Genomic DNA, 25161 nt, shown 5'->3' with positions numbered 1-25161 from the left:
TTACACATACAGGAGGCAGTAAGCTGTAAACAACCTCCTAGGATAGTAGTACCGTAGTACGTTACTTCCTTCACGTTAAGACTGCTAGTCTTACTTTCTGGCTCTCTAATATTCATAGCCAGGGAGCCAAGCAGGTTCACCTGACATGGATGCTGTAAATTACTGTGTGTGGCATCAAAGGTTTCAGTGACCATTCAACAACTTTCCTGGTGAACAACCTTTGCTGCAAGTTACTGATAAAGTTTTGTAGGCTATAGTATATGGTAAGAGCAAGAAAACATTCACATTTTTCCTTGTATTTCATAGAAATGACATGATTGAACATGAGTAATTAAGAGGTATAGATGATATATGGTTTGCTTTATCTCAAATAAAAGAAATACCCTATGTTTGTGTACATGACATTCATGATTAATGGTCTGATATACTAAATCTAGTCAGAAACATTATTATGGTGTTTTTTACATTTAATCATGAATATGACCAAAAATAAGCTGCAGGCTAGAAAATCAACTAAAGTAGAAACTTCCCAAACTATTATATCAAATATCAAAAGTACCTTTTTGTCATCATACCTGTATATATAAGAATTTTGGCAGTTTTCTGAAGCATGTTCGATGTATACAAGCTGAATGAACAGAAATAGACTGAAATATCGTAGTAATGTAACATTATTAAACAGGAAGAGATGTCTTGTTAATATCTATAAAGTACCGATTATCAGACGTTTATAACTGGTATCATGCTCAGAAAACAAAATTATAGAAATTTTCTCTTTGCGTCGAATTTGCTTTATAAGTAACATTCATGTAGCATTTTTCTGTTTGAACAGTTTAAATAAGTCTGAATTCAGTGATCCTGAATGTTAATATAAATAGTCACATAAAGCCTAAGATACATATGGAAGTCATTGTTTCTGCGAAATATATTTACATAATATTCGCATAAATCCAGCACTAGTCTTCATCACTACTGTCACCTTTATCACCGCTAGGATCACGTATCTCTGCCTGGACATTTACATTCTATGTAATATGCAATCCCTTTGTTATTACAGTCTTTGGTACAATTACCAGCAATGGATCCTGCCATTTCTTGTGGCATGTTGGCTCAGTATTTATCCTGGGAACAAAGGTGTCATTTTTAGAAACCCAGCCATATTCCTCAAATGAAGGTAAATGTAGCTTTGTAATATGTGTAGACGTATGAGTTATGTCGTCAATTCTGCATGTTGCAAATGGAAAACAAGTGCACCCTCTGTTGGAGGTAGTTTCAGTGATGTTGATCTGTTGGCGAGGAACTTGTGAGCTTGAAGTATAGCAAGACTTTGGTCTGTATCTGTGCTTTTGGAATACACAAAGATGAAAAGTTGCAATGCCTGATCAATGACTCGGACAATAATTTCATACAGTGTTGGATTTTCGGTGAATTCCTCCTAGGCAGGATGATTAAGGGTCGTGTTATGAATTTATTTTTCCTTTCATTGGCTACAAACGTTTTTCTTTTACATCAATATATATATATATATTCTAGCAGCTCATTTAGATAAGACTTAGGCAATATGGATGTCAGATAGTTACCCTGGTATATTTCAGGGTTTTATCACACTTCGTTTGCAACCTTTGACTTTGTCCTCATTCTTAAATTGCCGTTTATTTTACACATCTATTCCGTATGCCATTTTCTCTTTATCCTACTGCTGTTTTGAGTAATTAAGAATGATTAAGCTTTAAGAATGTCTAAAGAAAGGTGCTGATTTTAGTTGGTGTCAACCAAGCTGTGTGCATATTCAACCCCTACTATTAATTGTCACAACCGGTGTTTTTAAAGAATTCGTTGTTTTCTTGCAGTTTAAAGATATGATGGAAGTTGAGTTTATTTTGATTTGGATGTATTGATTTATCCATTCTCTATTTAGACAATTATGCATGTGCTTTCTTTTTTCGATTATCTGCTTTCTTCACATCCATTTAATTGTAATCTATTTATCTTTCGTTTTTGCATACGTAAGCTACGATAGATATGCTAGTATTACTTCCTGACAAAGTTATATGAAGATTTTTTATATATCCGTACTTACATATCCATTTATTATATCCGTTCTTTCTGTTCATATTAGCAAACATCGGATTTTACCAGCTTTTAAATTTCTCGAATTTATAGATAGGATGTTAGTGTGCCGTCTCAATATATTTTTCGTTCCCTCACCATTATCGATCAGTTTTTTCTTCGATATTTACTTTGAATATATTATATATATTCAAGGAAGAAATTTCATTCATCTCCATTCTTCGATTTCATTCGTCCCATTCGTTATTATTTTGTTAAATTGATACTTCCTTTAATTTTCTTGATTTTATTTCACTAAGTAGCATGAATAACTTCAGCTGCTTGATCTACTGTCTTTAGACCATTGCATCTTAATGATATAGCATAATTTTGTTTGACATCTTTAGCTGCCATCTTTTTATCTCTGTGATTAGCATATAACACCAGACCCTAATTATCCTCGTATTGCTATATTTGCAGTAAACGATGGTAACTGCAGTAATTGCTACGAAAAGCATTCGGTAGTAAATCATGAATTCAGATGCCAGTAGATATGTAAGAATCTGACCCTTTGAAGGACGATCTGTTTGTTGTTAGAGGTAAGAATATTTACTCCAAGGGACAAAATGTAAAGTTAAAAAGATGAACTAAAGACTTTAAAAAAATGGGACAAGAAATACAGGGGAAATAAACAGCAGATGGGCTGTCTACCTATAGTATCAACCATAATACCATTACCAAGTTATATTTTGGAATTCACGCAGTAATTAGATGATTTAGATCCCTTTATATTTATATACGTCTGAACTCAACCAACACATTTTCAAAACATGCATTCAGTTATTTACTTGTATTGAGCATTATTATGCATGGTTATATCTAGTGGAGTGTGACTTATACATGATATTGAAATACAGAATTTTTTTTATTCCTTCGGACAAGTTATTCTCTGTTATTAAAGGTTTATTCATCGTATATGTTTGATTAATAATCAATAAACAGTAGAATCCGATTATAGAGTTTTGTCACCGGTTGTGTGCAGAACTCATTTCCTTACTGGAGGCGTGTTCTTCCGAGTGTTCAATTGAAGAATGTTAACGAAAGTTACTACAATCGATTCGCTTCACTGTGAACTGTTGAAATTAAGTGCTTTTACCCCACAGTTAACTCCTGTTTCGAAGCCCTGTTCGCTTTGTGAGCATTTTTGAATGGGTTGGTGCTATATATATATATATATATATATATATATATATATATATATATATATATATATATATATATGTGTGTGTGTGTGTAATAACAATAAGACATACTGTCTGTTAATACTTTAGTGGTGTCTGTTACTTGTAAAATTTAATGAAGACATCAAAAGCGTTATGTCTTATGGTGACCAGATGATGATTGTCGACCAGATGATAATATATAAATGTTTTCCAATATCCAGCTTTTATTATTACTTCAAATTCCGTAACTCTATCTAAATTTGTTTTTGTTGGTCTTTTATGAAGTGTAAACAAGGAGGTGGAGGGAAGAGGTTTTTGGTGTTTTGAGGGCTAAAGAAGCATTCATGTGGATAAAAGGTAGGCATAGGGCATACTGAGTTGTATTGTTGGAGTATTTCGGGAATGATACGCAGTCAGTTGGTTAACAAGGTCCAAGTTAAACAAATAGTCGGCTGGGCTTGGTTGTAAACATAAAGGCTAGAATTCTAAGTGGAGTGGATATGTGCGATGACGCCATTACTCATTTGTTCTTAGGAGTACTGTACTGGTATTGGAGATGCAAATAGATATGAGACAAGAATTTCATTCAAATAGAAATTCTTTTAATCTGATACTGAAATCAGCGTATGGAATAGGCCCGCCTGTTTCTTGACTGGCTAGAAACATCAATTTGATACATATTAGTTGTCTTTTTGTTCAGAATGGTAGAGGCAATTTAATCCTAATTACTTCTAAAATCTTAAGAAAAAATGATACAAGCATATCTAAGAATTTCTACAATACAGTGAAATTTTGTCAAATGAGATGATTTAATTATGGTTGAAAAAATAGTGTTCCTAGTTAATTTTATTGTCATATACTGTCTTATTTTTCAGAAAGGAAATGGCATACTCTCTAAAGGTACAAAGCCCTGCTGTGAGATATACAGCCAGTTACATTGAAGCAGATTACAGTTACATAACTACACATATTGAAGACAACAATGGAATCTTGACTGCAACTCCAACCGAGATGAAGTATACATTCAAAACCCAAAGAAAGGTCTTTAATATTCTAGGAAATTTATTTTCATTATTATTGACCAATCTGTTCATGAATTGTGAAATTGACTGCTTTTCACTGTTATGCATTAATCTTAAATGTTACAATGATTAGTTAACACAATTTTCATTAACATTTTACATAGTACAATTGAATGCAGGCTAAATTGCCATTATGAAACTATCCTTTACAGAAATAGATTAAAGGTTGATTACTTTGCACTCATTTAGTTTGCACCTTTTAATATTTACACTACAGATAGTAAGTGCTTATTGTCTTTCATTTAATTTGAGTAAACTAAGAAAAAATCATGATGAAATGTTTGAATATAATCACACATTTTTTTATCATTAGATTCATTACAAATTCACAGTAGACTCAGAATATATTAATGATTTTTCTTGAATATTAATAAAAATGGGTGTTTGCTCTCCTTTTTATAATCAAATGTTTCTTGTTGAACAGGTACCCAAGCTTGGATTAATGCTGGTAGGTCTAGGAGGCAACAATGGTACAACAGTCACAGCTGCAATATTAGCAAACAAGCACAAACTATCATGGAATACAAAAGATGGTGTTAAGAAGGCAAATTATCTAGGTAAAATATATATATAATTGTTTTATCCACAAAACCAGATAGGATGAATGATGTACTGAAAAATCTCATACAAGGGAACCATATGTAGGAGGGAGGTTATTCATTATGGATGCTACATTAATGTGGGATAATGCTGAATAAATATTTACTTATTCATAATTACCCCAGGACCCTTTTCTAAGAGAGCTTTTATGTAATGCCATTTTCCAGAGGGTCCAATATCCCAAGGCTGTGCTACTTTCAGTAGCAGGGAAATATGGACTCTTTTGGAGTGGAAAGTTTTTTGGCAAGACTATTTTTCTAATGATAAAACCTCACCAAAAGTGACTTTTCATTTGTGGTGTAACCTTAAGCAAATGAAGGTAACTGTATAAATATATGGTTATGGGGTAATTTCATGTGTTCATATGCATGAGTGAGATGGCATCCATAACAGATTAGTGAACCTTAGAGAATTAATCCCTTTTTAGCCCTTTCCTTTGGTTCTTTCTTTTGGAAAGTAAGATAAGAGGGGAAAATTTCCAGTCCCCTGCTCCTGCTCTTCATAGTTGCCTTCTACAACAAGCAGGAGATACATGGGTAGTATTTTTTCCCCTTATCCCCTAGGTGTGGGTCAGAAGTGGTAGAGGATGTGGGGATCAAGTGTTTGCTTTGAAGAATGTGTGTGAGAAATACTTAGGAAAACAGATGGATTTGTATGTAGCATTTATGGATCTGGAAAAGGCATATGATAGGGTTGATACAAATGTATATACATACACGTCCACACACGCAAATATACATACCTATACATCTCAATGTACACATATAAATACACACACAGACACATACATATATACCCATGCACACAATTCACACAGTCTGCCTTTATTCATTCCCATCGCCACCTCACCACACATGGAATACCATCCCCCTCCCCCCTCATGTGTGCGAGGTAACGCTAGGAAAAGACAACAAAGGCCCCATTCGTTCACACTCAGTCTCTAGCTGTCATGCAATAATGCCCGAAACCACAGCTCCCTTTTGACATCCAGGCCCCACACAACTTTCCTTGGTTTACCCCAGACGCTTCACATGCCCTGATTCAATCCACTGACAGCACGTCATCCCCGGTATACCACATCGATCCAATTCACTCTATTCCTTGCCCGCCTTTCACCCTCCTGCATGTTCAGGCCCCGATCACTCAAAATCTTTTTCACTCCATCTTTCCACCTCCAATTTGGTCTCCCACTTCTCCTCGTTCCCTCCACCTCCGACACATATATCCTCTTGGTCAATCTTTCCTCACTCATTCTCTCCATGTGCCCAAACCATTTCAAAACACCCTCTTCTGCTCTCTCAACCACGCTCTTTTTATTTCCACACATCTCTCTTACCCTTACATTACTTACTCGATCAAACCACCTCACATCACACATTGTCCTCAAACATCTCATTTCCAGCACATCCATCCTCCTGCGCACAACTCTATCCACAGCCCACGCCTCGCAACCATACAACATTGTTGGAACCACTATTCCTTCAAACATACCCATTTTTGCTTTCCGAGATAATGTTCTCGACTTCCACACATTCTTCAAGGCTCCCAGGATTTTCGCCCCCTCCCCCACCCTATGATTCACTTCCGCTTCCATGGTTCCATCCGCTGCCAGATCCACTCCCAGATACCTAAAACACTTTACTTCCTCCAGTTTTTCTCCATTCAAACTCACCTCCCAATTGACTTGACCCTCAACCCTACTGTACCTAATAACCTTGCTCTTATTCACATTTACACTTAACTTTCTTCTTTCACAGAAAGAAATATTTTTTTTTTTTTTTTTTTTTTTTTCGCTGTCTCCTGCGTTTGCGAGGTAGCGCAAGGAAACAGACGAAAGAAATGGCCCAACCCACCCCCATACACATGTATATACATACGTCCACACACGCAAATATACATACCTACACAGCTTTCCATGGTTTACCCCAGACGCTTCACATGCCCCGATTCAATCCACTGACAGCACATCAACCCCGGTATACCACATCGCTCCAATTCACTCTATTCCTTGCCCTCCTTTCACCCTCCTGCATGTTCAGGCCCCGATCACACAAAATCTTTTTCACTCCATCTTTCTACCTCCAATTTGGTCTCCCTCTTCTTCTCGTTCCCTCCACCTCCGACACATATATCCTCTTGGTCAATCTTTCCTCACTCATTCTCTCCATGTGCCCAAACCATTTCAAAACACCCTCTTCTGCTCTCTCAACCACGCTCTTTTTATTTCCACACATCTCTCTTACCCTTACGTTACTTACTCGATCAAACCACCTCACACCACACATTGTCCTCAAACATCTCATTTCCAGCACATCCATCCTCCTGCGCACAACTCTATCCATAGCCCACGCCTCGCAACCATACAACATTGTTGGAACCACTATTCCTTCAAACATACCCATTTTTGCTTTCCGAGATAATGTTCTCGACCTCCACACACTCTTCAAGGCTCCCAGAATTTTCGCCCCCTCCCCCACCCTATGATCCACTTCCGCTTCCATGGTTCCATCCGCTGCCAGATCCACTCCCAGATATCTAAAACACTTCACTTCCTCCAGTTTTTCTCCATTCAAACTCACCTCCCAATTGACTTGACCCCCAACCCTACTGTACCTAATGACCTTGCTCTTATTCACATTTACTCTTAACTTTCTTCTTTCACACACTTTACCAAACTCAGTCACCAGCTTCTGCAGTTTCTCACATGAATCAGCCACCAGCGCTGTATCATCAGCGAACAACAACTGACTCACTTCCCAAGCTCTCTCATCCCCAACAGACTTCATACTTGCCCCTCTTTCCAAAACTCTTGCATTCACCTCCCTAACAACCCCATCCATAAACAAATTAAACAACCATGGAGACATCACACACCCCTGCCGCAAACCTACATTCACTGAGAACCAATCACTTTCCTCTCTTCCTACACGTACACATGCCTTACATCCTCGATAAAAACTTTTCACTGCTTCTAACAACTTGCCTCCCACACCATTTATTCTTAATACCTTCCACAGAGCATCTCTATCAACTCTATCATATGCCTTCTCCAGATCCATAAATGCTACATACAAATCCATTTGCTTTTCTAAGTATTTCTCACATACATTCTTCAAAGCAAACACCTGATCCACACATCCTCTACCACTTCTGAAACCACACTGCTCTTCCCCAATCTGATGCTCTGTACATGCCTTCACCCTCTCAATCAATACCCTCCCATATAATTTACCAGGAATACTCAACAAACTTATACCTCTGTAATTTGAGCACTCACTCTTATCCCCTTTGCCTTTGTACAATGGCACTATGCATGCATTCCGCCAATCCTCAGGCACCTCACCGTGAGTCATACATACATTAAATAACCTTACCAACCAGTCAACAATACAGTCACCCCCTTTTTTAATAAATTCCACTGCAATACCATCCAAACCTGCTGCCTTGCCGGCTTTCATCTTCCGCAAAGCTTTTACTACCTCTTCTCTGTTTACCAAATCATTTTCCCTAACCCTCTCACTTTGCACACCACCTCAACCAAAACAACCTATATCTGCCACTCTATCATCAAACACATTCAACAAACCTTCAAAATACTCACTCCATCTCCTTCTCACATCACCACTACTTGTTATCACCTCCCCATTTGCGCCCTTCACTGAAGTTCCCATTTGCTCCCTTGTCTTACGCACTTTATTTACCTCCTTCCAGAACATCTTTTTATTCTCCCTAAAATTTAATGATACTCTCTCACCCCAACTCTCATTTGCCCTTTTTTTCACCTCTTGCACCTTTCTCTTGACCTCCTGTCTCTTTCTTTTATACGTCTCCCACTCAACTGCATTTTTTCCCTGCAAAAATCGTCCAAATGCCTCTCTCTTCTCTTTCACTAATACTCTTACTTCTTCATCCCACCACTCACTACCCTTTCTAATCAACAAACCTCCCACTCTTCTCATGCCACAAGCATCTTTTGCGCAATCCATCACTGATTCCTTAAATACATCTCATTCCTCCCCCACTCCCCTTACTTATATATATATATATATATATATATATATATATATATATATATATATATATATATATATATATAAACAAGGTTATTAGGTACACTAGGGTTAAGGGTCAAGTCACTTGGGAGGTGAGTTTGAATGGAGAAAAACTGGAGGAAGTGAAGTGTTTTAGATATCTGGGAGTGGATCTGGCAGCGGATGGAAACATGGAAGCGGAAGTGGATCATAGGGTGGGGGAGGGGGCGAAATTTCTGGGAGCCTTGAAGAATGTGTGGAAGTCGAGAACATTATCTCGGAAAGCAAAAATGGGTATGTTTGAAGGAATAGTGGTTCCAACAATGTTGTATGGTTGCGAGGCGTGGACTATGGATAGAGTTGTGCGCAGGAGGATGGATGTGCTGGAAATGAGATGTTTGAGGACAATGTGTGGTGTGAGGTGGTTTGATCGAGTAAGTAACGTAAGGGTAAGAGAGATGTGTGGAAATAAAAAGAGCGTGGTTGAGAGAGCAGAAGAGGGTGTTTTGAAATGGTTTGGTCACATGAAGAGAATGAGTGAGGAAAGATTGACCAAGAGGATATATGTGTCGGAGGTGGAGGGAACGAGGAGAAGAGGGAGACCAAATTGGAGGTGGAAAGATGGAGTGAAAAAGATTTTGTGTGTTCGGGGCCTGAACATGCAGGAGGGTGAAAGGCGTGCAAGGAATAGAGTGAATTGGAACGATGTGGTATACCGGGGTTGACGTGCTGTCAGTGGATTGATCCAGGGCACCTCACAACACATATTGTCCTCAAACATTTCATTTCTAACACATCCACCCTCCTCCACACAACCCTATCTATAGCCCATGCCTTGCACCCCTATAACATTGTTAGAACTACTATTTCTTCAAACACCTATTTTTGCTCTCCGAGATAATGTTCTCGCCTTTTGCACATTCTTCAGTGCTTCCAGAACCTTCACTCCCTACCCCACCCTGTGACTCACTTCCATTTCCATAGTTCCATCGCTGCTAAGTTCACTCCCAGATATCTAAAACACTTCACTTTCTCCAGTTTTTCTCCATTCAAACTTACCTCCCAGTTAACTTGTCCCTCAGCCCTACTGTACCTAATAACCTTGCTCGTATTCACATTTACTCTCAACTTTCTTCTTTCACACACTTTACAAAACTCACTCACCAACCTCTGCAGCTTCTTCCCCGAATCAGTCACCAGCGCTGTATCATCAGCAAACAACAACTGGCTCACTTCCCAGGCCCTCTCATCCACAACAGACTGCATACTTGCTCCTCGCTCCAAAACGCTTGCATTCACTCCCTAACCACCCCATCCATAAACAAATTAAACAACCATGGGGACATCATGCACCCCTGCTGCAAACAGACAGTCACTGGGAACATATCACTTTCCTCTCTTCCTACACGTACACATGCCTTACATCCTTGGTAAAAACTTTTCACTGCTTCTAGCAACTTACCTCCCGCACCATATACTTTTAAAACCTTCCACAGAGCATCTCTATCAACCCTATCATATGCCTTCTTCAGATCAATATATATTTTTTCATACTTGATTGCTATTTCCCACATGAGTGAGATAGTACTAGGAGCAAAATAAGAAAGGCCACATCTGCTCATGCATTCTCTTGCTGAAACCACAGTTCCCTATCCACAACCAGGGCCCACAGACCTTTCCTTGATTTACCCTGGATGCTTTACATGCCCTTGTTCAGTCCACTGATAGCATGTTGACCCCAGTTGTTTGATGATGAAAAATCACTGGTGGCAGATTTGAATGAGAAACTGCAGAAGTTGGTGATCAAGTTTTGAAGAGTGTGTGAAAGATTAAAGTTGAGTGAATGGAAATAAAAGCAAGGTTTTTAATGAGGGATAGGTTAGCTGGGGTGTGAATATGGATAGAGAAATCTTGGAGGAAGCAAAGTGTTTGAGATACTTGGGAGTGAACATGGCAGTGAATGGAATCTTGAAAGTAGAAGTGTTCCATGGGGTGGGTGAGGGGGTGAAGCTTCTGGGAGTGCTGATGAATGTGTGGAAAGAGAGACTGTTATCTGGGAGGGCAAAAATGGTTATGTATAAAGGTGTAGTAGTCCCATTAGTATAACATGGATGTGAGGCATGAGCTATAGAGAAGGTGGTGAAGTGGAGGGTAGATGTGTTGGAAATGAAATGTTTGAGGACAGTACAGGATGGAAGGTGGTTTGATCAAGAAAGTAATGAAAGGTTAAAAGTGTGGTGATAAAATGAGTGTGGTTGAAAGAGTTGAACAGTGTGTACTGAAAAGGTTTGGACATATGGAAAGAATGAGTGATGAAAGGTTGACAAAGATGATATAGGTGGTGGAGGTGGAGGGAACGAGAATGGGGAGACCAAATTGGAGACGGAAGGATGGCATGAAAAAAATTTTGGGCGATTGAGGACTGAACATGCAAGAGGGTGAAAGGTGTTCACGGGATAGATTTGGCATACAAGGGTGGATGTGATGTCAGTGGACTGAACCAGGGCATGTGAAGTGTCCTGGGTCAACCAAGGAAAGGTCTGTGAGGCCTTGTTGTAAGGAGCTGTGGCATCTGTGCATTACACATGATACATAGAGAATAGATATGAGTGGATGTGATCTTATTTAGTCTGTTTCTGGCACTACTTTGCTAATGAGGGAAATGGTGATCAAGTATGAAACAAAAAACTTTCAGTAGCAACTTCCTAGACAAATGTTTGCCTGGAGTGAGTTGGTTTAAGGCATAATGTTACCGGAACCAATTATGCGAGTAAATGTTAAATCCACTTGAACGAGAATGAGAATACTTATGATGAAGTGAATGACAGGTGTCAAAGCATTTTAATAGTATAGGATTCCTTTACCCTTGACACTGCCAAAACCAGGATGGAAGTGAAATTAGGACCAGCTGATGAACCAGATATCATTTCACCCTTCCTCTGTGCCACTAGTTTCATACCGTTTTACAGAGGTTACACCACAGCAATGTTACTCATGAGTGCTGCTTTGTCACAGCCATAAATATTCAAGGATATCAGCAATACAAAAGTTTTAATCTGCTTTTACAGTATGCACAAATGAGCTTTCCATAGTTTTACACTGAAGTCTTGAACAGTGCTTCTATTTATTTATGTTAAAAAATTTTAACTGATGGATGTTGATGTTATTAGGGGTATGGCCACTATATTTAATAGGATGATGAATGTTCTCATAGTGTGATATGTTTCTGAAATGGAACCTGGACAAGGGGAGAAATTCTGTATATCCTCATTTCACTGTCAGGATCCCAAAATCAAATGCATAATCAGGCCAGTTCTTTAATATCTTTCTTCATGAATATTCAACAGGTTCTATAACTCAAGTAAGTACTACATATTTAGGAAATGGACCAAAAGGAGAAGTTTATGTACCCTTGAAATATTTGCTGCCGATGGTAGACCCAAATGACATTGTGGTTGATGGTAAGGATATTACTTTTTACAGTACCTTTTTTTTTTGTTTCCAATCTAGAAGTATTTGTTTTTCTAACCAATATGCAATATTGTAATGGAAAAATAATTCAGTTGCAAGAAAATTTGAACCATTATTAATGGTAATCGTTAGCTTACTGTATTGGCTTTAATGATAATGAAAATATAGATTAGGAGCAAAAATTTAATAATCCCTGTAAGATTGTTAAAGATGAATCAGAAGAGACAACATAGATGTCATGATTTCAGTGAAACTGTCTGGCAATTTCAGGTTGGGATATTTCATCGCTTAATCTAGCTGATGCAATGGAACGTGCCAGAGTACTTGATTATAACCTGCAAGATCAGTTAAAACCTTATATGAAAACGCTGAAACCACGCCCTTCAGTATATTTCCCAGATTTCATAGCGGCCAATCAAGTAGATCGTGCAGACAATGTTATGAGAGGCACAAAGCAAGAAATTCTGGATATGATTAGGAAGGATATAAAAGATTTCAAAGAAACTAGCAAAGTAGATAAAGTTATTGTGCTATGGACAGCAAATACTGAAAGATTTAGTAACATCATACCAGAAATAAATGGCACTGCAGAAAACTTGCTGAAGAGTATCAAGAACAATGAGAGTGAGATTTCACCATCTACTCTGTTTGCAGTGGCTAGTATTCTAGAAGGAGTAAGTAAGATATTGCTTAGTGTATACGAAAAGTTTTTATAAGTATTAGCCAAAATATTCTGTATGTGATTCTTCAAATAAGAAAAAACTGAGATGTCATAGTAGTAGCTTTTGGTGTATATTCAAAATCAGTCTCTCTAAAGTTTCTTAAAACTTACGTTGAGCTTGTGATAAGATCATCATGGTACCTCTGATACCTTGAAAGCTGCATCGTAGGTCAGATATCATTTCTAAAGGAATATTTTGCAGTATATGGATTTTTGAATGTTAAGTCAAATGATTTAAAAATTTTTTTTACTTATTCTGTTTAATCATCTTAATTCCATTCCTTTTCATTTTCAGTGGATCAAGTACAGATATTTTTTAAGGTTATTTATTTGGAAAATCATCATAACTCCCTTCCCATTATTTTTTAATGGATCACATGCATGCAACTTATATTTTATTCAAACACACCCTCACTGTAGCTTCAAGTAAGCTCAAATGGACATCAACTTTCACCGTACACTCTGTTCAGATTAACTTTGCGGATAAGCTTTCCCCCCTTCCGCTTGATTAGTTGGTTTGATTTTTCTGTACATTGTCAATTTACAGCTCTTTGTTACTTTACTTTATCAGTATTTCTTCAGGTTTATTTTTTTCATTATGAACCTTTTGTTATTACTTACTGTAAATTCATAACCAAAAGAAACCATAGAATTCTAATTGAAGTCTTTGATAATGTTAAAGTTGAGATAAATTAAAGTAACATTAAGAAGTGTGCAAAGGATGCATTCAGAATGGTCCCCTGATAATCTAATATGTACTTCTGTGTTTTATTCCATTAGAACAACTTGTAACCGAACAGACTTTGTACTCTTCCCTGCACTCTCTGCTCCACCATCCATTGTAGGGGCAGTGGCTTATCTGTCAAGTTAATCTGAATGGGGTATAATATCAGCATTTCCTTGTGTTTCACTGTGCACATTGAGATTGTTTGTAAAGTATAACAAACATGTCCATTCATACATTCACCTTTTAACAAAATGATTTTATTGCTTAAGATCAGAAATCATTCCTTTTGCATGTACTTAAAAGTGCTTCAAGTTCGAATCACTTTACTTATTGCATCTGTTTTTCATGACCTAATCTTCGTGTAACTTTACTCTATCTAGCTTCTATCCCTCTATCTATCTATTTCTCTGATGCTTGTTTCCAACTGGAACTCCTTCAAGGGGGTGGCCATGGCACTACAGTCTCCATAACTAGTGAATTCCAGTGCTGCTTCTTAGCCTTTATGCCTCACTGGCAGAGGGGATCTCTAGCACAGTGTTTGCAAAGGCTTCTACTCAGTGTTCCTACATGTTACTTCTACCTAATGCTCCTGCATAAATATTTGTACCAACTACTTCTGTCTGTTATTCTTACTATTTTGCCAAAAGGCAGGGCTAGCACATAGTGCTTACTGCAGGAAAATCTATAGTTATGAAGAATGATTTCTTTTAGGTAAGTGTTTTCAAGTGTTATGTATGACAGGGAGAGATTGGATGTTTATGGATAGAATGCCAGTAATCCATGTGTGGTTGAGGCAGAAAGAAAAACACAGAGGAGTGCAGTTTGACAACTACTGAAGTGCTGACTCTACGCAGCCTTCACTAAGCTTTCTGATACCGAGGCAGGTAGTACTGGCAATACACCTCCCTATTCGTTGGCTGCATACAAAACCACTACGTACCAGTTGTTCATATATGCATAACTAAAGAACCTCCACTCTTGTAAGAAGTCTGATGTGCACCTAATGTAGATATGACAGAGTTATGAGATGCAACTGCATAAAAATAAGTCATAACCAGATGGTTGTTTTGTAACTCTCAAACATACTAGATTGACCGAGTTCACCTTAGGTTGAAATTATAAGATACTGTCCACTATCTATCTGATGCCTGTTCTCTTTGGGAAATCTCTCAAGGGGGTGACCACAGCCAAAGAATCTCCATAACTTGAACTCCATTGCTGCTTCTTAGCCTTCAGTGCCTCACCCTTAAAAGGCCACTGGCAGAGGGCAACTCTAGTGCAGTGTTTTCAGAAGTTCCTAACTTATGTTCCTAACAACTACTTTTACCCAGTGTGTCTATGTAATATTCCTGCTTAATGTTACAAACTAAAACATCTACCTAATACACCCAGCTAATGCTCATACCTACTACTTCTGCCTAATGTTTCTACATAGAGCTCCTGTCTAATGTTCCAACCCACTACTTCTATCTGTTGCTCTTACCATTTTGCCTAAAGGCAGGGCTCACCTCAATAAATAGAATCTAGAGTTTTGAAGAATGCGTTGTGTAAGTTAAGTTTAAGTGTTGTCAAGTGTTATTTGTGACGAGGGGAGACTGTATTTTTGTGGAGAGAATACGAGCAGTCCACATGTGGGCGAGGCAGAAAGAATAGACAGTTATCCGAGTCAAAGGAATATAACTTGACAACCATTGCAATGCTGGCTAACTATGCAGTCACTATTCATAATTGATAGTACCAGTGACAAATAGTATCAAGCTGATCAAAACAGTTGTACATACAAAAATACCATTGTAAAAGCATACTATTAGATATCCTCACCTACATTTCATCTACCTTGCTTCTTACGCCACCACCATCATCTGTCTTTATGTTTTCCTAATTCCAGCTGCACTACTTAAGCTATTAATTTCTAGACTTAGAAAACTTAAGGTGTCGCATCCATATATTAGAGTGAGGATCAAGCATTTCATCATGCAAGCCTCCAGAACACTACTCAAATCGATGGCTCATCTTCCAGAGATGTCTTATCACCATGAACATTAATTTATGGTTTATGGGTGAGAAATGTTGCCAAAAGTGTCTTGAATCTGTTGATATACTGCACAAGACCATAGAAGAACTAGAAAACCTTCATACTCTTTTCTTATGAAAAGAAAATCACATGCAGTACCTCTTCACAGTACCTCAGCATTTAGTCTTGAGCCTTACATGATTAATGTCTTCCAGGCCAAATGTTGATCCCATAGCATAATCTTGTTCACATGGCCATGCTTAGATAGTCAGCACACTGCCCCATTCCTTGGAGAACAGTCAGCATGTATATTATTTGCAGAATCTTTTGGATATATTTATTATTAATCAGAGATAAATTGCTTCTACAATGGATTTGAGTTTTACCCAATGTGTTTCATGATTTTATTAACCATCTGGTGCAACCACATGGCCCAGAAACATGAGAGAGTGGAGGAAAAATAAAGGCCAAAAAATTAGGATCTTAGCTTCACATACGAGTCCAGGAACACCCAAAATCATATGGAGCCTAGAAAAATTGGCTTGTGTGCATGCAAATTTCAATTTTTCAGCATCAGAGTAAATGATATTTAGCTGTTTTTCTGTGATTTATGGGTGCTTACTGCCTACAGTCATCATGCTTACATTCATAAAGGAGGGAGATGTATATGCAAAGAAGCATAGGAGAGCTGATGATCCTGAGAAGAGTTATGAAATATGAAGCACATTTCAGTGACTATTTATGGTGTTACAGTTTGTGTGTACAAGCACTTTTCTTTGTATTAAAGGCTTACATAGAAGTTGTGTGGATACTGTTTATGTAAGTTTAAGCTTAAGAGGGCCTAGGACAATTATTTACAAATCGTAATAGACCAGCCAGGCTGTGAGGGCTACTTGGGCCTGGGGGCAGAGACCTCCAACTTGTTAAGTTTGTCCTTAAGGTCCCCTTTTGTAAATTTTTGCACTTTTCATGGTTCCTAGCAATGTCCTCCGACTTTTTGTACTCTGTCTTCCGTGTGGTAAATTCTTAAAAGCTGATTTACCTCTAGTTTAGCCATTAAGTGCAATTGATCAGCTGTCTAATACCCCATGGCACCCGTGGGAAACCCTGAAAATCATTTACTTTTTTAATCCTTCTATCTCTTCCCATGCTGCTTAAGTTTCCATGAGATTTAGTGGGACAGAGTGCCTTGGGTTTATGGGACATACATCCTGATTAAGTGAATTGTACATGTTTTTGCAAAGGGAACTTTATTTGCTTGATTTATGCACTACTGTTATCTTTATTGTGCCGCCTAATTGTCTATAATGTCATTTAATAGCCTTATCTTAAAAAATTACAGATAATTGAAAATATGCCTCTAACATGTTTGTTGATATAGACTAAGTATTTTCTATGTATCTATCTATATCTCTGATGCCTACTCCCTTCAAGAGTTCCCTCAAGGGAGTGGCCATGACAAAAGTCTTCATTACTGGTGAACTTCAAAACTGCTTTTCAGCCTGTAGTGCCTCACCCTTAACAAGCCATTGGCAGAGGCCAGCTGTCGCACAGTGTTTCCAGAGGCTTTTACCTAATGTTCCTACTGACCACTGCTACTAATTAGTGTGTCTACCTCATGTTCCACCCTATTACTTTTACGTAATGTTCCCACCTGATATTCCTAGCCACTGCTTCTACATGATGCTTCTTTTAGATGTTCTTTAGTGCTCACCGCTTACTGCAGGAGGAACTTAAGAGTTACAAAAGATGGTTGTAATTGTTGTCAAGTGTTATTTGCAATAAGGAGAGATTGTATGTTTGTGGAGAGAATGCCAGCAGTCCATGTGTGGATGAAGCTGAAAAAGACAGCTACTTGGGGGTCAAAGGAAAGAAACTTGACAACCACTGAAGTGCTAGCTCATTACACAAGTGTCACTAACCCTCCCAATACCCAGGTGGGTATTACTAATAATAAACTTCCCTGGTCAGGGCTGCCTATCAGTTTGTGTTAATTTGTCTCTTCCAGTTATTTTTCTCTTTTCACTGTTTCATTCAGCCCTGAAATCCTGCTTTTTCCCAATCTTCTGACTTGAACTAATGTGTGGCTTGTGATTAGCTAGGAAATAGTTGAATTTTGGGTTTATTAACAGAAAAATGACAACTGATGCTTAATGGCATCTGTTCCAATATCCCTCAATAATGCCGCCTTATTTTATGTTACTCTTTCTCCGTCGACTTTAAGTGATCCAAAAGTAGTCCAGCCCCCCCCCCCCCCCCCCCCCCCCCCCCCCCCCCGTATTCTTCTCTTCTCTGCCAAAATAGTTGTCAACTGAATTCAAAGTAAAATTAAAATTCTTGGGAGCTGCTTGTGTTGACTGAAGCCTGCCAGCCTGTGTGATAATGTTGCCTCCCTTGCATCAGCAGATTTATTTAGCTTTAATTATGTTTTCATGTACTTATGGGTCTATCAAAGGCATATAGCATTATTATGAAACAGGCCTGCCCATCAGCATTAGTGCATCTTTCGTTTTGAGTTTGCCAGCTTAATTTATTTATTTCATCTATGATTACTCTAAATCAATTTTTGTGAAAGTGATGAAATTACCCAGGACCTTTGTAAAGGCCCCTGCTGCTCAAGGTTGTGCTACTTCCAGTAGCAGGGCAATGTAGACTCCTTTAGAGTGAGAAGTCCTTTGATGAGACAGAACTACTAAGTGTGATTCCCTCACATGCTAAGGCTAGGTTGAATAGTCAAATAAAGCTAAAATTTACATGTACTCCTTAACTTCATGCACAAATCAACTGCATTATACAAATGAAAAGATAATTACCTTCATGATTCATTCACCCTAATAAATCTATATATCTTAAGTGGCTGAAGGTATTTCATGTTTTTGAAATTATTTCAGGTAACTTATATCAATGGTTCCCCACAAAACACTTTTGTGCCAGGATGTATTGAGTTGGCTGAGCAGAAGCAAGTCTTTATTGCTGGTGATGACTTTAAATCAGGTCAAACAAAACTGAAGTCTGTCCTGGTGGACTATCTGATCAGTGCAGGAATCAAACCAAAGTCAATTGTCAGCTATAATCACCTTGGAAATAATGATGGAAAGAATCTCAGTGCTCCAGAGACTTTCAGATCAAAAGAGGTATATCTTTAGATGATTTGAAAGCATAGCTTATGTTTGTAAACAGAAAATGTGAATAGTTCAGTAGAAACTATATAATCAGTTTATATGTGATTGTTATGCAGCAATATATCATGATATAATTTTTTTAATGTGATGAAAAATTTTGATTTGCATCAGTAAATTTTACCCTACTGGTGTCTTTGTTGTTATTACCATGTAATGATTGTTTATATGTTCTGTTTCTATTGTGACATTTGAATTATATTGAGACAGTTATATGAATTCATATAGAGATTAGTAAATTGAAAATCTGAAAAATATGACTTTATGGAAGCACATCATTTCAACAAATGATTAAGAATGTTCTTTGTCAAAGTTATTCTTATGATGGCATTAATTTGTATTGCAGATCTCAAAAAGCAGTGTTGTAGATGACATGGTAGAATCTAATAACATCCTGTATCCTGATGGCAAAGGTCCAGACCACTGTGTTGTGATAAAGTATGTACCTCACGTGGGTGACAGCAAACGTGCTATGGATGAGTATACATCTGAAATCATGATGGGTGGATCAAATACTCTCATTATCCACAACACATGTGAAGATTCTCTGCTTGCTAGTCCTCTGATCATTGATCTTGTTGTACTTGCAGAACTGTGTGAAAGAATTCAGTACAAGACTGAACATGAATCCAGTTTTGAAAAATTTAACTCAGTGTTGTCAATTCTTAGCTACCTGTGCAAAGCACCACTTGTACCATGTGGTACTCCTGTTATGAATTCCTTATTCCGCCAGCGCAGTTGTATAGAAAATATACTCCGTGCTTGTATTGGACTAGCACCAGTAAATCACATGCTTCTAGAATATAAGCATGCTTATAGTGATAAAAGAATTTATAGACCTGTTGTTACAATGAAGAAAGCAACTGATATTGATAAAACAAATATGGTGATTTCATCATATCCCTGTCTTTAGTCAGAAGAAATTGAGAAGTAAATAGTCACATAATTCTGTAGAGTTTGTTAGATTGGTATTTATCCTTATTTGACTATAATTTTCATATATACTTGTATAACTGTAAGTGAGTTATTCATAAAACAAAACCACTATGTGAACAACTGCAAGCCACATACATTATGTCCATCATTAAGTGCAGCCATTTTTGTGTTGTTTAGGGACTGTTCTGCCGATCATCATCAGTGTGTCTGTCTGTACATCCATCTGTTCATTATTGAGTCTTATTTTAATTTGCAGTGTAACCTTAGTCATATTGTGGAAAGTAAATTCCCTGGTCATGAAACCTTATAATTTGTTTTCCAAAACTTGAAAAATTTAATAGCATGAGATTCATAACTTTAGCTGGGATTTTGCTTGAGAAATATGCTCATTATAAAAATTTAACTTGGAACTGTGAAGGATAGATACGTAGTATGTTTGAAGAAAGGAACTTGGATGATATGGCTTTAATTGAAAGAAAGCTCAAGGATAAAGGGGAACTATGGTTTGGGAATGTCTTAGGAGAAAGTCAGGGGTTGGTGTAGGTGGAAAAGCTAAGGAAGGGGTAACACTGCTGCTGTAGCAGGAGTTGTGAGAATGTAAGAATGAGTGCAAGGAAGTGAGCTAAAGACTGATATGGGTATAATTGAAAGTGGATTTCAAGAGATGTGATTATTGCTTATGCATCTACCCATGAGAAGAAAGATGATGGGAGCAATTGAGTGTGTGTGCTACCAGTTTTGATGCATGTGACTGGGTATTAGTGATGGGTGATTTAAATACAAAGGTGAGTAATGTTGCAGTTAAGGGTATGATATTTCTCATGCACATTCTTCAAAATAAACACCTAATCCACACATCTGAAACCACACTGCTCCTCCCATCTGATGTTCTGTACATGCCTTCCTCTCAATCAATACCCTCCCATACAATTATCCAAGTATACTCAACAAACTTATGCCTCTGTAATTTGAGCACTCACCTTTTTCCCTTTTGCCTTTGCACAATGGATCTATATATGCATTTCACCAATCCTCAGGCACTTTACCATGATCCATACATGCACTGAATATCCTTACCTGTTACACAGTCTGCTGGTGTTGTCTCCTCAGGAGGTGTAGTCACCACCTGATTTATAGTGGGAGGAAATAGCTAAGATAATGGTCAGTGATACACAGTCTCCTGGTGTTGTCTCCCCAGATGTTGTTACCACCTGGTTTATATATATATTTTTTTTCATTATACTTAATCGCCGTCTTCCATGTTAGCGAGGTAGCGCAATGAAACAGACAAAAGAATGGCCCAACCCACCCACATACACATGAATATACATAAATGCCCACACACACACACACACATATTCATACCTATACATTTCAATGTAAACATACATATACATACACAAACATATATACACATGTACATATTCATACTTGCAGCCTTCATCCATTCCTGTCGCCACCCTGCCATACATGAAATAGCATCCTCCTCCCAAGGTAGTGCTAGGAAAAGACAAAAAATGCCACATTCATTCACACTCAGTCTCTAGCTGTCTTGTGTAGTGCACCGAAACTACAGCTCCCTTTCCATATCCAGGCCCCACAAAACTTTCTATGGTTTACCCTAGATGCTTCACATACCCTGGTTCAAGCCACTGACAGCACGTCCACCCTGGTATTCCACATCATTCAAATTCACTCTATTCCTTGCATGCCTTTCACTCTCCTGTATGTTCAGGCTTTGATTGCTCAAAATCTTTTTCACTCCATCCTTCCACCTCCAATTTGGTCTCCTGCTTCTCCTTGTTCCCTCTACCTCTGACGCATATATCCTCCTTGTCAATCTTTCCTCACATATTCTCTCCATGTGACCATACTATTTCAACATACCCTCCTCTGCTTTCTTAACCACACTCTTTTTATTACCACACATCTCTCTAACCCTTTCATTACGTACTTGATCAAACCACTTCACACCACGTATTGTCCTTAAACATTTAATTTCCAACACATCCCTCCTCCTCCACACAACCCTATCTATACCCCATGCCTCACAACCATATAACATTGTTGGAACCACTATTCCTTCAACCATACCCATTTTTGTTCTCCAAGATAACGTTCTTCCCTTCCACACATCCTTTAATGCTCACAGAACCTTCACCCCCTCCCCACTCTGTGACTCACTTCCGCTTCCATGGTTCCGTCTGCTGCTAAATCCACTCCCAGATATCTAAAACACTTCAGTGGTTTTGGTGCATTATTACACAACAGCTAGAGACTGAGTGTGAACGAATGGGGCCTTTGTTGTCTTTTCCTAATGCTACCTCACACACATGAGGGGGGAGGGGGTTGTTATTCCATGTGTGGCGGGGTAGCAATGGGAATAAGTAAAGGCAGAAAGTATGAATTATGTACATGTGTATATATGTATATGTCTGTGTGTATATATATGTGTACATTGAGATGTATAGGTATGTATATTTGCGTGTGTGGATGTGTATGTATATACATGTGTATGTGGGTGGGTTGGGCCATTCTTTCGTCTGTTTCCTTGTGCTACCTCGCTAATGCGGGAGACAGCGACAGAGCAAAATAAAATAATAAATAATTCAGTTTCTCCAGTTTTTTCCATTCAAACTCACCTGGTTTAAGGTGGGAGGAAATAGCCAAGATAAAGGTAGTCTGCTGGTGTTGTCTCCCAGGTGTTTTCATCACCGAGTTTTTAGTTGGAGGAAATAGCTAAGATAAAGGCAAATGGTAGACAGTCTGCTAGTGCTGTCTTCCCAGGAGGTGTCACCTGCTTTATAGTGGAAGGAAATAGCTAAGATAATGGTAAGAGGTACACAGTGTGCTGGTTTCAAGTTGTTTTTTGTCTCCCCAGGGGGTGTTGTTACCTGGCTTATAGTGGGAGGAAATAGCTTAAGATAATGGCAAGTTGTACATGGTCTGCTGATGTTAAGATGTTTCCTCAGGAGGTAGTTTATTTAAGGTTTTGATGCTTAATTTTACATAACCATGAACTCCATCTTATTCTACATCTCCATTGTTTCTGAAGATGTTTATATTTCATTATAATGGAGTTGATACAATTATATGTATTTATAGGTATTAGTTTGTAATTAATGCTGATCTCTGCCCATCCTTAGGATTATTATTAGAACTGCGTGATAAGTAAACAATGATAACCTGTTTCACACCTGGTGCTACTTGCACGGAAATCAGTCATGGGTGTGACCGAAGTATAATAAATTTTAAGATTAATCTGCCTGCTTTTAGGACTGTAACGTGTATTTTCCATTTTTACCTGGAACCCCACATTTTCCCTCATACATTATTTTCAACTCATGTGGTACAGTTTAATAAAGGCTAATAATGCAAAGCTAAAATTCACATTACGGTTATTTCATCCTCTAAAAACTGCAATAGAATTACTTAATAAAACCATTCAATGTCCAAAGTTAATAGCGATAATAAGCTAAATACAATATAGTTTTGCCCTTGTAACTGTGCTACTACAAAACTACGGAAGATATATACCACTTCAAAAAAGGGGCAGTAAGTCCAAGAATGAAATGACAAAAGTACAATCAATTCTCATATAAGCCTAGTGCAGGACAAGTGAGATATTCAAGTCGCCAATAAAACAATCATGGTGAAAATCTGAAATCTTTAACTACTCCATTCCCTAACTCCTGTTGACAGTTTTTTTTTTTAGGAGTGGTTAAACTGGAAACAGAGTTATGGTAATAGACAGATAGTTAGACAGAAAAACAAGTGTTCATACCTTTTACCCTACAATAAAAATGGGTGAAATTTTCTTGTCAAAATTTCTCATCTCGTTATACTTTAGCACAATATGAATGGATATGGGCCATCCTGGTTCAGGCTCATTTCTCTGCAGATATGTCTCATGTATCTCAAGATTATTCAATAAAATTCATAAGGTGGACACAAAATACATGAACAAATATGGACTACCTATGTCATAAAAAATTCAAGATGAAATATAGCTCTGATCTTTCAAACTATGTTCACTGGTTTTATAATCCCTTGATCAAACTGCTTTTTCAAACTTCCTTCACTTATCTCTTATTAGCACAAGTTTTGCAACATTCAGATAGTGTCTCACCATAAATTATCCTCACTGACCTGTGCATATTTCACTTCAAGTAAAGAAAACATGGACATACTGAAAATCATTTAACTGTACTTTTTTGCTGATAATATTGCTAGAGTTCATTTATTTTAGAAGTCTTCTCCCTGTTGTTAGATGCAAAAACAAAGTGCATTTAAGAGGGGGTGCACTACTCCTTCCTTTAGCCCCATCATATAAGCTTGGTCATTTTTTTCTACAATGCATTCCTATGTCTAGCTTCTACTTCTCTTTCAAGTCCCACCCTCCTTAAACCCCTTGAAAAAGCTTTACTGCATAGTCATTCATACAAGTATTACTTCATATACTAACTTCCTCTTTCAGACACAATAAGTTCTCAATTTTTTGCAATTAATTCACACTATTTTCTTATTCATTATCAAACTCTGGTACAGTACCATATCCTGAACTTGGGTATTGATTGAAAGAAGACCAGCATGTAAGCCTAACAAGAGATGGAGGGATAACATCTAATAAATCTGTAACAAATAAATACAGAATTGGAAGGCCTAACAGTGCAATAAGATGGAGTTTTCCGAGATAGATTTACATGGTGGAAATGCTTCTTACTGATGGGCTGAAAGTGGGTGGAGGGAAGTATGTAAAAACAAAGTCTACTTCCAGCTCATGTTCTACTAGATCATTCAAATGGCACTCTATTTTAATGGCTGAGGATGACAATTGCAACTATGTCATTTACAATAGAATACAGGTAGGCAGAGACGGTTTTGGTATACAACTGAATAAGCATGGACTTAATAGGAATGTGCACTAAAGGGAGGTAGTTCATGGTATGAATAGTAAGAATATTAAGAGACCTATTTGGAGAATACAAAGATAAGTGTATATTTTCAATTTCTGATTATGAATGGATATGTAGGGATGTCAAATGATCAGACCAGAAGTGCCTAATTTGAAAAGGAAAGAGGATTAATGATTAGTTCACTTTCAGCTCAGATTATAATGTGCATTTGA

At 37.8% G+C, this 25161-nt stretch overlaps 1 protein-coding gene across 10 annotated transcripts; it reads left to right on the top strand.

Annotated features, from left to right (window-relative positions):
* Positions 1-7: 7 nt before the first annotated feature.
* Positions 8-23420, top strand: LOC139752650 (inositol-3-phosphate synthase 1-A-like). Of its 10 annotated transcripts, XM_071668404.1 has the most exons (8): positions 114-263; positions 1058-1174; positions 4148-4313; positions 4779-4911; positions 12333-12446; positions 12727-13130; positions 18810-19052; positions 19444-23420. In XM_071668404.1, the coding sequence occupies exons 3-8, from the start codon at positions 4155-4157 to the stop codon at positions 20008-20010; spliced, it is 1620 nt and encodes a 539-aa protein (XP_071524505.1). In that variant the 5' UTR covers positions 114-263; positions 1058-1174; positions 4148-4154; the 3' UTR covers positions 20011-23420. The 10 variants fall into 10 exon arrangements, with proteins under 10 accessions (XP_071524509.1, XP_071524508.1, XP_071524505.1 ...); XM_071668408.1 differs by lacking the exon at positions 1058-1174 and having other exon boundaries at positions 8-263; XM_071668407.1 differs by lacking the exons at positions 114-263; positions 1058-1174 and adding an exon at positions 37-56.
* Positions 23421-25161: the final 1741 nt, after the last annotated feature.

This window comes from Panulirus ornatus, chromosome 13 (assembly GCF_036320965.1).
Source record: "Panulirus ornatus isolate Po-2019 chromosome 13, ASM3632096v1, whole genome shotgun sequence".
Taxonomy (NCBI): Eukaryota; Metazoa; Arthropoda; class Malacostraca; order Decapoda; family Palinuridae; genus Panulirus; species Panulirus ornatus.
This window is presented reverse-complemented; position numbering and strand designations above follow the sequence as displayed.